Source organism: Peromyscus californicus, unplaced genomic scaffold, assembly GCF_007827085.1.
Source record: "Peromyscus californicus insignis strain IS unplaced genomic scaffold, ASM782708v3 Scaffold_13__1_contigs__length_99412109, whole genome shotgun sequence".
NCBI classification, from domain to species: domain Eukaryota; kingdom Metazoa; phylum Chordata; class Mammalia; order Rodentia; family Cricetidae; genus Peromyscus; species Peromyscus californicus.
In genome coordinates, this window is record NW_026294424.1 from 15085701 (window position 1) to 15101126 (window position 15426).

At 40.8% G+C, this 15426-nt stretch overlaps 1 protein-coding gene across 9 annotated transcripts in view; it reads right to left on the minus strand.

Annotated features, from left to right (window-relative positions):
• Cobl (cordon-bleu WH2 repeat protein) overlaps window positions 1-15426 on the minus strand; it is a 235083-nt gene that overhangs the window by 71981 nt on the left and 147676 nt on the right. For all 9 annotated transcript variants that reach the window (XM_052734542.1, XM_052734541.1, XM_052734545.1 and 6 more), the window contains one exon: window positions 1874-2009. In XM_052734542.1, the coding sequence (XP_052590502.1) occupies window positions 1874-2009 (136 nt within the window). The remainder of the gene's footprint in view (window positions 1-1873; window positions 2010-15426) is intronic.

Here is a 15426-nt window from a genome sequence, read left to right on the forward strand (position 1 = left end):
CTTCTGATCGGGAGGGAAATTCAGCTTCTCAAGACCTTGTCTACCACTCCTGCCCTCAAAGGGTAACAATATTTTTTAGAAAGAAAGGGATTCTGTCTGGCTTTCTTGTATCCACCAACAAGTTACAGAGCAGGTAGGGGAAGTATGGCAAACTGCTACTATCCACATCTTCTCTTTGCACTATCAGGGAAGGGATGTTAGCTCAGTTCTCAGGTCTAGACACCTAATCCCTGCTGCCATCTGTGGGCACTGGCTGATCTCATGTCCAATATGGACCCCAGGTCATTCCATTTTCCTATCTATCTATCTATCTATCTATCTATCTATCTATCTATCTATCTATCATCTATCTATCTATCTATCTATCTATCTATCTATCTATCTATCTATCGTGTGTGTGTGTGTTCACACACGCACATATACATGTGCATGGGTCAGGGCATGAGTGACATGTGGATATCAGAGGACAGCCTGTGGGAGTTCTCTCCTTTTACATGTGGGTTCCAAGAATCACACACAGGGTGCTAGGCTTGGTGGCAGGAGCCTTTATCTCTGAGCTGTCTCTTCAGCCCTTGTTTTTCATTCTGATATTATATTCCTTTGGGAAATGGGATGAACTGATATATAAAATGCAGGTTATTACTTCTTAGGGTAATTGATTCCCAGGCTGTGAAAGGCCAGGCATTAAAAGGAAAGTACTGACTAAAGCGAAAAAATGCTGACAAACAGCCAAGTCACCCTTATTAAAATTTCAGAACTTGACAATGCAACCACTTATCTTTGGGAGTATTGTCCCTTTGGGGCCACAGACCCGTTGTCAATAGGGAAACAATGGGCGGCCTGAGTCAGTGAATGGGCATGGTTGCCTCATGGTTTCAGCTCTGATGTACCTATGGGAGTCTCTAAAGCTGCAAGTGAGATATCCTACTGCAGTGAGATAGCTGATGCTGAAAGATTTGAAACTCAAATGAGTCTCCTAAGGTTCATGGACCCAGGAAGTCCAGCCCTTAGCATCTCCCCTCCATGGTCTCCAGCACATGAGGGTGTGGTAGAATGACATCACAGATTACTCCTTGATTACAGGTTTCAGGACTCCAGCCTGATTCTTTGTGTTCTCTTACTCGCAACATGGGGGCTTTACTAAATGCATAAACAGTATATAAATGGGGACTATTTTCAAGTAGGAACTCACTGACTGATATCCAAAGGCAGATGTGTTTTGGAGTTCAGATTTTTCTCATTTTAGAACATTTGCATATACATGATGAGGTATCTTAGGGAATGGAACTCAAACCTAAATAAGAAATTCATTTATAATTAATATATACCTTGTATATAGAATCTGAAGGTAATTTCATGTAATTTTTAAATAATTTTGTTCATGAAACCAAGCTCCATGGTGCAGGTTTTTCCATTTGTGGCATCATGCTGGTGCTCGACCAGTTTCAGATTATGAAGAATTTCAGACATTCAAATTCAGAATGCACAACCTGTATACACCACGAGGGGTCTAAGATAGCTTTCAAATGACAAACACTTTTCAAGCAGCCTCTACAGACATCCTCCAGAGACACCTGCCATAGCCACTCACACCCTGAGCTCCATTCATCACTTTCTCCTGGGGTTCTGGGGTTCTCTAGCCACCAGCCACCCTTCCTACCATCCTCGCCTCCGCGACGCCTTCCTCCGTGTAAATAAGATATTAAGGGAATTCAGAGCTAATCATTTCCAGACTTTCTTTCTTTAGCATACATGTTTTCTGGGTTAATATAATTAACAAGGAGTTCACTGCCAGGGTTAACAACAGTGCTAAAGAACCGTGTTAAAGCAGGCATCCCAGAGACATGCACACAGCAGGCCACACTCAACTCACCCACTGTACTCTTCCTGTTCTCTTCCTTATCCTCCTTGCGGCTGGGGACCACAGGACTTGGTGGCGGTGGCTGTGGAGGAGGAGCTGGCGCCCGCCGCTTCTTCTTCTGTAGATCAGCCTGTGAGCTGAGTGAGGCCTGGGAAGCACCATAAAGGACAACAAGGATTAGTTGGTCTGTACAAGGAACACATGTGGACATCCCAGGGCCAGCATGAGCCACATTATGTCCAGCTCTGGCTCAGGGAGGATGACAATGACATTGTAACACTGTCTATCAGGTGTCAGAGCAGTGTTCACAGTTGAAAGTAGAATAGGTTTTTGTCTGTGATCCACCGGTTACAGTTCTTTGCTCCTGAAGGACTCGATTCTCTTCCCTTCCTCCTTGCAGTCCAAGTTATCATTAGTTCATTCTCACTTGATTGGAATTCATTTAAGAGGAGGGGCCTCCAAATGAATGGAAACACATGAACTATGAACCAATGGCTGAGGGGTCCCCACTGGATCAGGCCCTCTGAATGGATGAGACAGTTGATTGGCTTGATCTGTTTGGGAGGCACCCAGGCAGTGGGACCAGATCTTGTGCTCATTGCATGAGTTGGCTGTTTGAAACCTGGGGCCTATGCAGGATTGTTTGGCTCGGCCTGGGAGGAGGGGACTAGACCTACCTGGACTGAGTCTACCAGGTTGACCTCAGTCTGTGGGGAAGGCTTTGCCCTGGAGGAGATGGGAATGGGGGGGGGGTGTTGAGGGGAAGGTGAGGGGGACGGGAGGGGGGAGAACAAGGGAATCCGTGGCTGATATGTAGAACTGAATTGTATTGCAAAATAAATTAATAAAAAAAAAAAAAGAAATGAAAGTTAGTAGTTAGACATTACAATAGAAGTTGTAGTCATATTAGATATGTTTTAAAAATTGAGCAGATATATTTTAGACAGGTCATCTTCAAACCCTTCAGAGATCTACAGAATATGGCATTTAAAATGTTTTAATAACTTAGAAAATTTTTCTTTTTTGTTATGATTATGAGACATGTCGGCTCCTGGCAGTACCAATCTACTTCAGAGAAAATATGGGCATTGAAGAAACTGCATATGGAGTTAACTTTCATTGTGGCAAAAGTTAGCCACTGGACAACAAAGTATCCTTGAATCAACTGCTGACAAAATGGACAGACAGGACATGAAACAAAGGACTACTGATTCTTGCCAAAACGAGTGTGGTTATGGCTTTATCAAAAGGCATCTTCTGAGGCCAGGACAATATGGCACCATCCCTGAAGTGGCCTTCGCAATTTGGAAAAGGTACAGTGCCCTTTTCTTCGAAGGCAGCTGAATAGGCAGTGGGCCGATGGCTTCTGATGTGCAATGGAACAGCAGCTGTAACAGTTATTCTTGAAGAGTAACTAAGCTCACGCCTCGCAATAGTAAACTGGCATTTGACAGAGGGATGTGGAGAAGAACGGGATGTTAAGATGAAGCCATATATACACAGCCAAGAATGGACAGCTGAATTAAAAAATCAACAACAATTTCCAGAATTTAAAATCCTGAATCATGACATGACACTAGTGGAATTCAGGTGTTTCTGGTACATGGACTGCTCTCACCCAATGTGAGGTTGAACTGTCGACCTTGTGTACATCCTACTTCACAAATGAGTCTGTCAGATATGCTAAGCCTATAGGCTGAAGATGATGCCCCAACACTGTGGAGAAACCTCAGGTGACTGTCCAGGCAGCTGGCTGTTTCTGTCAACTCACAAATTTTTTGGAAGTTGCTTACATGCACTTTCTGTTTTTATTTTTGTTAGCTAATATTATTTCCTTCTTGGGTCTCTGAGGGAGTTGAAGATTAGTTAGTTATAGTTGAAGGTTAGTTAGTTATAGTTGAAGATTAATTAGGATAGAAAGTGAATTAGATACATTTTGGACTTAACAAAATAGGATAGATAATGAAATTATTTTCTCTGAATTTGTCAAATACAAATGGACTAGACATTGTTTAGACATTTATTACTTGTATATATTGTATATAGTCATTGTACTTTTGTATATAGTTTTTCTTTTGTTAGTTATAACCTTTTTCTTTTTTTTCCTTTTTATTAAAATAGAAAAGGGGAAAAAAAAAAAAAAAAAAAAAAAAAAAAAAATTCTGTTATTTCTTCTTCTAGTTCTTCTGAAAATATTATATCTTTTACATAAAAAATATGAACAATTAGGCAAAATAATACTCTATAAAAATAGAAATAATGTAAAGTTAGGGTTTTATTTTTTATATGTTATTTCAATTAACCACATTGTAGAGGTGTATATTTACATCCTCAAGAAAGCTTGTAATTGCAGACAAATCAACACTTGGACAGGTACTACATATTGGCCAGTTTTGAGTCATACATGCTTCATATGATTTGTCATAAAGCTCATAAATGACCTTTATGCTTACATCCACATATGAAGGAACTGTGGAAAATGACACTTTCATCCTGTAAACTATACTTGCCTTGCAAGAGTAACTTGAGTAACTCACTGTTCACTTCCCCCAAATGGTACTTGGTTTACCATACATTTTTCTGTGAACAGGATAACCATGCTTTTGCTCTGCACTGAAACTGCTCCGTTTTTTTTTTTTGTTTGTTTGTTTGTTTTTTCGAGACAGGGTGTCTCTGTGTAGCTTTGGAGCCTTTCCTGGAACTCACTCTGTAGACCAGGCTGGTGTCAAACTCACAGAGATCTGCCTGCCTCTGCCTCCCAAGTGCTGGGACTAAAGGCACCACCGCCTGACAAATTGCTCTTTTATGACTCACTTTATCACATGGAGTCATTCTGTACTGTACATCCTTTTTTTTCCCAAGAAAAATGGGTATTGCTGTAGCTACCCTAGCTTAAGATAATGCTTAAACTCTTCTTTTCGACTTCAACTTGAACCCACTTTGATACAGTTGTATTCGTTTTTCTCCTTGACATGTAGGAACTATATTAAAGGTTATTCTAAGATCCGAAGATCTCAAAAAAAAAAAAAAAAAAAAAAAAAAAAAAAAAAAAGAGGAGGGGCCTCGGTGCAGAGGATGGCTTCACTTTTTTATGTCTTCAGTTATTCATAGCCAAGTCCTGTCCAAACATTCCTAGACCTTTCCAGGGCTGGATCCTGAGCATACTGCCACCCTTTAGTAACTCAGGCCTGCCGTGGGTACTCTTTGATTTAATAATTAAAGCATGCTTCATGAGTAGTACAATATAGCACCATGCTACAAAAAAACCCTTTTTCTTGACTAGAGGTGTGTGCATCTGTAAAACATGTATAAATTTTATCAGTAATACACTTTTATTGCAAAAAGTTTAAAATGTATATGGAAACAAAAGGCAGAAAAATCATTTTGTTCAGATAAAGTACTAACAGCTGGCATATCTTTTTTTTCTAACCTTTAGTTTTCTCTTTGTAAAGTGATGCTTTTTATATATGTAATATATCACAACAATCTCCTGTATTTTCAAAGTTCTTTGGTATATTGCACATAAAGAGTGGGCCAAACAGGAACTCAAACAGCCCTTCAAAGCTTAGCTGTCCGCGAGTCTTGGTTCCCATCTCCACTCCAGCAGCACCCACAGAAAACACCTTCCTTTAGAACTCACTATTTCACCACAGAGTAAGGTCGCTATGCTGTCTTGATTTGCACGTGCTAGAGTGCTGTCTTTCTGCTCCAGAAGATGGAGACTCAGTTCTTGGACACACAGAGAAGGGGTTGATTTTCTGCTCCAGAGTGCCCCTGACACTACAGTCTGAGACTTCAATCAGCCTCCACTCTCTAGCGGCCCAGGACTCCATCCTCACCAACAGGTTCGGTTTCTGTTACCGGAAGTCAACTGTGATCTGAAATTCTTACACAGAAAACAAACAGTTCTTAGGTTTTCCCCTGGGTCCAGCTCCTTAAAGACAAAGCTTCGCACTGTCCCACTGCCTCCTGCCTGGGAAAACAGGCTTGCCACCTAATTCTCTTTTCTTAGCTGAACATCCAGGAAATTAGCTTTTTATGTTCTATTGATCCACTGTTTATGGAACACACTATACATGAAGATTTTTGAGATTTTGAATCTAAGAATGTCTTTATCTTAGTACATTGTACATAGATACAGAGGAGACATATCCAATTACAAAATACTGGAAACATTCAGGTCTGCCCACTCCCAAACTGCCACTGTGCCCATGGAATACAAACCCTGCTAAGACTCAGTCTTCCACCTGCTTTTGGCTTTCCTCCTGCTGACCTGGAGGGTCCTCTCCCCTCTGAGCCCAGATAGTCCATGGTGTAGCAGAGCATGCTCTTTTCATCCTTTTCTGAGGTATTTATATTCCTGCAATCTGCAGAATTTTCTAGTTCTACCTTTCAGGTTTTTCTTACTTCTATTTTCCCTCTCTGAATTTCAGTCAGTTGAGTATGGAGGATTGTGAAGCAACTGCCTATTTTTTCTCTAGTGTTTCCTGCCTCTTTCTTAGAAATTTCCTTTACTCGAATGCCCAGGTCTTTTGAGTGTTAAAGTATACTACAGCATATTTAATTTCCAGGAGTTCTACTTATTTTAAAATCAGCATTGTGGTCTTCTTTCTTGGGTATAGTTTCTTTCATTTTCTCCTTGACAGTAATACACATATAGTATTTTTTTTTTGAGACCTAGTTTCTCTGTGTAACAGTCCTGGTTGTCCTGGAACTCATTTTGTAGACTAGGCTGGCCTCAAACTCACTGAGATCTGTCTGCCTCTGCCTCCCAAGTGCTGGGATTAAAGGTGTGTGCCACCACTGCGTGACCCATATACAGTATTTTTACTTTCAGTATTCTTAACTACTTGTTGTACTTTTCTATAAGTCTCTCTCCCTTATCTCTTCCTCCCTCTCTCCCCTCCCTGCACCTCTGTCTGTCTCTGATAATTTCATTTTAACCTGTCTTCAAATATCTGTGCTCCTTGGCTGACTGCTTACAATATATTGTTTTGGTGGATAGAGTCTATTTACACACATACAAGATTCCCTGAAGTGTCTGGGCAGAAATCTTGTTAGCTGACAGGAAAGAGCTCCACATAAGCACTTGTGTAGGATTCTCTCCTAAGTCAGCCATCCCCAAAGAGTGGACTCAGGGTTCTGAGCCTAGTCGGGTTCTGGGCTTGCCTGCCCTATCCCTATTCAGCTGCTCCCCCTTTACTAGGCATTTATCACAGTGCCTCTTGAAAACTGCCATTGTTTCGCTCCCTATTATTTAAAATTATCTGAACATTATTTTAAAAATAATTTGTATTCATTTTAATGGGGTTTCAAAAGGAGAGACATTAATTTGTCATGTTTTCCTTTACTTTCAAATTTATTGACGTATAGATGGTAAGTAAACATTGAATATATTTGAGGTGCTGAAACTGAAGGTTTGTTATATGTATACATTATGAAACAATCATAAGCTACTTAATAAATCTATACTCTCACATGCTTACTGTTATTTTTATGTTCATATTCTCTTTCCCCTCCCTCCATCCTCTTATCTTTTATGAAAAATTTCAAGCATTTTCTCAAGTGATTGTTACTCAGCTGGACAGATGAGCCATACACAACTAAGGCCCCTTGCCTTTAACTGAATATTAAGAATGTTTGTCTTGTTGTGTAGCTAGGTCTGTTTGAGGGACCCCTGGCAGTGGGATCAAGATCTATCCCTGGTGCATGAACTGGCTTTCTGGAGCCCATTACCTATGGTGGGACACTTTGCTCAGCCTTGATGCAGGGAGGAGGGGCTTGGTCCTGCCTCAACTGAATGTACCAGGCTTTGCTGACTCCCCATGGGAGGCCTTACCCTTTTGGAGGAGGGGATGGAGGGTGGATTGGGGGGTGAAGCTGGCGGGGTAGTGAAAGGAGGGATGGGAAAGAAATCTGTTGTTAGTATGTAGAATGAGTGGAAAATTTTCTTAAATAAAAAAAGAAAAAAAATATTTGTCTTGATTATTACAAACTACATTTCTTAGAACACTCTCGTTTATTTTCCCAACATTTATCTCTTCCTTTCTTCTTCTGAATCTTCATTAAGTCCATTTATTTTTACTTCTCAAGCAAATTCAGAGTGAAGACAACAGAGTCCAGATTTACTTATCCCAATTTAAAAATCCTTTGCAACAGTAAGATGGAGGACTATGAAGCCCTGGGCCTTGTTCTATACAAGCAATGACTTAGCATCCATCTGCAACTTGCAAAGCTTTAATGAGAATTCCCGTAATCAGCTAGGATGTCACAGCATCCAGACCACTCAAGCAAGAGCAGTCGCATGAACATGAATAAGAAAGCCAATTCATTTCAAGTACCTCATTCCTTCCCCCAAGCCAGAATAGCTCAGCTCTCCCTAGGGAGGAAGACAAAGGAAGCATAAGGCCACTCTCTAGATTTTGAGAAGGGTTGCCTAGGCAGGGACTGGCTCTGTCGTGAGTTACAGGAGAGCTCTTAGGGAGCTGATGTCATTCGGATGTGGGCAGATGGCAGGAACTGAAGAAATAAAAATTTAAGAGCTGGTTGCTTCAGAGCTCAGAGACTTGGCACTGCCTCCAGTGGAGACTGCTATAGTGTGGCACAATCAGGAGTAAACACTAACATGCAGATTACTCACTGCGGGGATGAGAAGAGTGGGAAGGGCTGGTAATGCTTTGGCTTTCTGTATAGGCCTCCATGAGTGAAAGGTTTTGGTCACAGTTGACTGGGGGTATGGAAAGAAGTGACGTATTTCTGATACCTGTTATTTTTATGTTTACATTCTGTTTCCCTCTCCCTCTATCCACTTACGTGTAAAATTTCAAACATTTTCTTAAGTGATTGTTACTCAGGTGGACAGATGAGCCATACGCAACGAAGGCCCCTTGCCTTTAATTGAATATTAAGAATATCTGTCTTGATTATTACAAACTACATTTCTTAGAACACTCTCAAGTTTCCTGAGGAAGTTATGGAGACCACGGGAGCCTAGAGACTGGCGGCAATGTTAGAACCTGCAATACCACAGTCAAACACCAGAGGGAGGAAGAAATTAAAGCTACTTGAAAAAAAAAAAAGAAATTCACCAACATTCTATCTGGGAATACAATCACATAAGGCTGGAGAAGATACAAACACTGGCAAAGCTTGAGCTGTTCCAAGATCTGCAGATGAACTTACTACCCCGATGGACCCATAAAATGCTATGCTGTAAAGTCTGGGGGAATGTGTGGGTTTTGTTTGTTTGTTTTGTTTGTTTTTTTTTTCAAATGTACAGTTTACAATAACAAATAAAAATAAAAACTACAATAAAAAGCCAGAAAACTATGTCCTGAGAAAATCAACAAATTAAATCTCTAGAAAGCAATCCCAAAGAAATGGCGATTGATGGCCTGAAAAAGTTAAACGTAATTATCTTAGTAGAGTTTGATGAATTATAAGAGGACAGACAGACAGAGTAAGCAACATTAAAGAAAACTGTATGTGAGCAAGCTAAAACACAATGACAAAAGCCGGGAAAGAGAGAGAGTCCTGGAGCTGGGGAATGCAGAAATGCTGAAAGCTCACTCTAAGGGTTTACCCAGCAAACCTAGCTAAACAGAAGAAAGGGTCTGCAAGCTCAAAGACATGCCACTAGAAATTACAGTCAGGGACTTCCTAAGAAAGAAAGAAGATGAGACTCTTTTTGAGATAATCTCACAGGGAGCAATGTATGCATTTTAGAAGTCCCAGAAAGAGAAGAATGGGAAAAGGGTAGAGCTTCTTTGGAGAAATAACAGTCAAAATCACCCTACATAAAAAGTCAGGTAGATCAAAGGATTAAAACTGAGACAAACCCAGAGCAGACCAGAGGAAAGACAGCTGGTAAGAAATCATCGAAAACCAATGGCAAAGAGAATCAGTTCAAAGCAGCGAAGACAGACTGCTAAGTGCTACACATGAGCAGATCACCAGGTTATGGCTTCTCAGAAGAAACTGTGGAGACCAGAAGTGATGGGATGGTAGACCCAAAGTTGTAAGGAAAAACAGAATGACAACCAAGAACACTCTGGCAAAGCCATCTGCTAAAAACAGAGCTCTAACTAGCAATAACTGCGCAGACTAACATCGCAGAACTTGCTTTGTATATTTTCTTCATATAGTTTTGAATTCAGGTCTTACTTCTAGGTTTTAAAATCCATCTTGAGCTAATTTTTGTGCATGGGGTGAGATAAAAGTCCAATTTCATTCTTCTACATATGAATGTCCAGTTTTCCCAACACAATTTATTGAAGAAGCTCTTACTCATGGAGTGCCCTTGATGGCTTTGCTGTAAGTCAGGTGACTGTAAACTGGTGAGTATATTTCTGGTGTTTCTGACCTATCTCATTCATGGCTCTATCTATTTTTATGTGATCTGTTGCTGCTTTGATTATAGTAGCTTTATAACATATACTGTATTTGGAAATCATGGCATGTAATGTCTTCGGCTCTGTTTATTTCATTGGTTTTTGCTCTTGAGGTTTGGTTTATTTGGGGTCTTTTTTGCAGTTCCATGCAAATCTTAGGATTGCTTCTTCTGTCTGTATGAAAAACAACTGTGGAATTTTGACTGGATTGAATCAGTAGATTTTTTGGGTGTTATGGACATATTAATAACACTAATACTTTTAATATTTAAACAATGAGTATCTTTTCATTTACTTGAGTCTTGTTCAGTTTTTAATCACTAATGCTTTGCATTTTTGCTCTCTAGTTAAAATTATAAAATTCTAAAAGCAAAAAGAAACAAATATGATGGGATCAAGCTAAAGGGCCTCTATATAGCAAATCAAAAAATGAGGAGTAAGAGAACAGAAATCGGTTGGGAGAAGTGCTTCAAACCATATACCCAACACAGGGACAATATACAAACTGTATAAGGAACTCAAACAACAGTACATAAATAACTCAATTAAACAATGGCCAAAGGGTCTGAACACATAGTCAATAGAAGTCGGGCATGGTGACTCACATCTGTAATCCTAGTGTTCAGTAGGCTGAAGAAGGATTGCTACGGTCTGATGCCAAATCGGGATACATAGTGCATTCTAGACCAGCCTAAGTTGCAGTGTGAAACCCTACCTTAAACAAACAAACAAACAAACAAACCAATTTATATGAAAACTGGTCAACAACTCAAATCATCATGGAAATGACAATTAAAACCACAATACTTCACCACACCCGTTACAATGATTATTATTTTGAAAGATGATAACAGAAGTTGGGGAGGATATAGAAAAAAGGAGTACTGCTAGCTACTAGAAGGAATTTGAGTTAGTGGTCATTCTGTAGAAAGAGCATGAAGTCTCATAAAATAGGAACCACATGACCCAGGCATTCCCATTTGGGGTCGATTTGCTGAGGAATGGACAAAAGTGAGCTGAAGGGATATCTGCTCTCTCATGTTACTCACAAGAGCCAATACACAGAGACAATCATCTGTCAGTGTACAAACATAGAAAGAAACTGTAGAATATACATACTATGGAATACAGAGGAGGAGAGAAAGGGGAGGGGTTTAATCAAAAGATGCCATGTTTTAGTTAAACTGAAGGAGCAAATTTCCTTGTTGCTTGATGGGAACCACGGTTCCTAACACTATAATATAAATTCTCAAATTACTTAGAAAATAGATGATTAATATTTTCCACCCCCCCACAAAAGGCAAATTGGTGAGGTAACAGATATGTTGACTAGCTTAACTATTTCTACAATATATCAAGGATCATAGGGCACCCAGAAACACACACAATTGTTATTTATTTAAAATAATCAAATCTTCAAACCAAGGAAGAAGACCTTATCAGAAAAACAAAAGCTGAGGGCATTTATCAGGACCAGACCTCCACTAAAAGATGGTTAAAAGTGGTTTCTTACTTGAATTGAAAGAATAATAGTAGTAGATAGTGAGCTTTGAGAGCCTAATAGGCTCCACTGGGCCATTGGAGTGATATTTTTGTGTTAAGGATCTGTGGTATCTGGTGAGCAGGGATTAAGAATTAGCTGTAATTAACAAAAATTATCACCACTGGAGTAAAAACTTTGTTTTATGGGGACAACTGATTCTGGTCAGCTGAGGCTGAGAAATCAGATGCTGTTAGGAGACCAGCAGCACTGAGGTGAAATCTTGTGGGAGTATTTCCTCGGTGTCAGCACACAGAAGCTGTGGTAGAGAAGGGGGCCAAGTCTGTAACTCATGATGCCAGCTGAACTCAGTGTAAGAATCACCCAGGGGGTGCCGGCTTTGAAGACATGAAGGGGTCATGGAGAGAGCTGAGGCTTGCCACGGTGAGAGGCCAGGAGAGGCTGTGAGATAAAGTACAGCTTCCATTTCAGTAGGTGCCCTAGGGGTCCTGGAAAGAAGCTGAAGCTTTAAGTCAAGTAACAGAGTCAAGTCCCTCAAGAGGGTCCAGGAGAGGCTATCAGTGAAGGTACAGCCCAGCTGTACCCCAGAATTTTGCAGATGGGACAACTGCCAAAGGACATTAGCAGCAGTGGAGGGGAGCCGGCCTGAGCCATGTTTCTGCCTTGAGTTCCAGCCCCGATTTCCTTGATGATGTACCTGATGTGGAAGTGGAGAGGAAAGAAACCCTTTCCTCCCAAGAACCCTTTGGTCATGGTGCTTTATCCTGGCAATAGAACCCTTACCTAAAAGACACTAAGCCACTAGAAAGGGTCTTCTGATGGGAGTTACATGTTAATGGTGCTTTATCCCAGCAACAGAACCCCTACCTATAAGACACTAAGCCACTAGAAAAGGGTCTTCTGACGGGAGTTACATGTTAAGGGAGGGAGCTATCACCTGCCAATAGCATCTCAGTAAGGACTGGGGCCTGGAGAGCACTTCCCAAATTTCAATTGGGCTGATCATGTGACCATGGGCATCTTGTGAACACAGCCATGGCTGGCATGAGCTCTCGTTGACTTGCTGAGCCCAGAAGTTTTCATTTCATAGTGCTTCTTCCTATCCTGAAGCTCCTACATTCCTCCTGCCCCTCGTTCCCTTCCTTGGTGTTCCCTGTGCCTTGGTGATAATACAGGGAAGGGGTAGGTTGACAGCTGCTGGAGGGAGGAAAATAATTCTTCTTCTTTCTCTTTTTTAATGTATGGCCACTGGTAGGTTTCCCACGCCCCGGTGGATGGCCCCACACCCATGCACATATGGACAGCACTAATTGGACTTAGCAGGTTATCAACAAAACCAAACAGGAGGTTGGGAGCAGGCCATGTTGGGAGAGGGGAGTTGAAGGAAGGAAGTGGGGGAAGAAGTGATAATGTTTCATTATATACATGCACAGAATTCTCAAGAATATGAAATATTAATATAAAAACAGTGCAATTATGAAAAATGAATAGTAGAGCCTCAAATAATTAAAATAGAATTACTATATAATCCATGATCTTATTTTTGTGTATACATTAAAAACTACAATTAAGACTGAAGTAGGATTTCAAATAAATATGTGTATATCCGTATTGATTGTATCACTATTCCGAATAGCCAAGAGTCATGTGAAACCTAAATTTCTGATTATTAAATGCATTGTGAAAAACACATTTAGCCTTAAGAAATAAGAAATGATAAAGCATGTTACAATATGGGAAAACCTTTGGAAGATTCTGCTAAGTGAAACATGTCAGTCATGAAAACATAATGCATGATTCCATTTACATGGGATCTCTATAACAGCCAAAATTCTAAATCACAGAAAGTAGGAATAGTGATTGTTGGGGGTACAGGAAATAGAGGAAGGGAGAGATGAAGTAGTTATAAAGTATAACTATCCATCAGGAAACAGTTTGAGAGAGCTGTACAGGGTACACATACCTAAATTTTGTACAAAGTTACAAAGATTTGCTCTTTTCTATTTTTATGTATATGTGCCTGTTTGTCTCTCTCTGCATCATGTTCATGATGGTGCCTAAAGAAGCCAGAAGAGGAAGTGGAATCTCCTGGAACTGGAGTTATAGGCAGCTATAAGCTGCCTGATGTGGGTCAGGCTAGGAATTGATTGTGGGTCCTCTGTAAAAGCAGTGTGCACTCTTGCCTGCCAAGCCTCACTGATGCACATTTGAGGGTGATGAAGATTCTACCTTTGTGGTTCTGTTGTATCACATTGGTAATATAAAGAATCCTTGTTAGATGGTTAGTTCACACTGAGTTTATAAATTACCACCAGCATGTTTTCAAAAAGAAAAAAAATGAACAGCAAACCTTGCAATGTTTCTGCAAATATCAACTATGGTACAGTATTCTAAATTCTAAGGCCTGCACGGTATTGGTGGTATGGTGAGCCAAGCATCCTGGAGCAGCAGCTTGCCTTGTACCCAATTAGTGGGATATTAGCAGGCAAGACAGTTCGGCCTTTGGCAGTACTTCTGTTTTCCACTGAAGCTGCTGCTGCTAACATTGAAAGCCATAAAGTCTTTTAGCCACAGACTTCTTCCTCTAGGCTTAACAGAACCCATTCATTAACTGTGGTCATTCAACACTGTGGGTTTGCCCACCTGCATTATTTTCTAGCCCATACATCCTAATATTTATTTCTTTTCTTATGTTTTGTTTTGAGATTGGCATTCCCTTCCATAGTTTAGGTTGCCTGGAACTCAGCATATGTGAATCCACTGTTATGCTCCTGCATCAACCTCCTGAGTACTAGGATGATAGAAGTGATCAACTACGTCCTGCTTCTCAACCACTTCCTCAAATACAGTGAGACTTTGGTACCAGCCATTATTTTATTCCCTTCAGTGAATCAGCAAGAAGCTGCTGAGTCATTGTTCTGCAACTGAATTTACAATAGATCCAATGATACATACAATCTCCAACCTCAACATGTTCAAGGCTACCAGAGGATAGGTAATTCTATAGAGTTTATACGGTCTCTTGGCCTGGAAATGCTGCCCTGACCTGTGATTTGGGGGCCTGGGTCTTTTTTTTTTCCCCTTTAATTCATACTAGCTAGCAGAGATCTCTAGGCTCCCAGTGATGTCTGGATAGGGATATGTACTAGAAGTTTGCTGCACATCCACAGTGGGTTGGACTTAATTAGGAGAGGGAACAGGAAAACAATTCAGGCTTGCCCAATTTGGAAAAGTAATTTCACCTGCTGAAAGACAGCGACCGCGCCCTCCTCATTACAGATCTGGAGCAGCATTAACGTCCGGAGCCCCTGCCAAAGCCGCCTCACGCCACCACTGAAATGCTTCCTCTGAGCCAATCTTTCCCACTCAGCCAGCTCTTGGGGAACAGCAGGTGCCTTTCAGCCACAGGGCCACTCGTACTAAACTAATTAAGGTGCTGTGCTTGCAAAGGGTTTGGCAAGGTCTGAGGCCCTCCGATGAAGGTAAGTCCTAATGGGCAAGAACATTTTCCTGAAGCTTTTGGAGGCTTACCATGCTCAAACAAAGGCTTTCGGTAGAAAGGTTTATAGACTTGGAAGAAAACACGAACAGTGGCAGCCAAAAACATTTATTAGACATTTATTGGAGTTGTCAAGTATATCTCACAGGACCACCCCAAGATCCTTTCTGAAGAG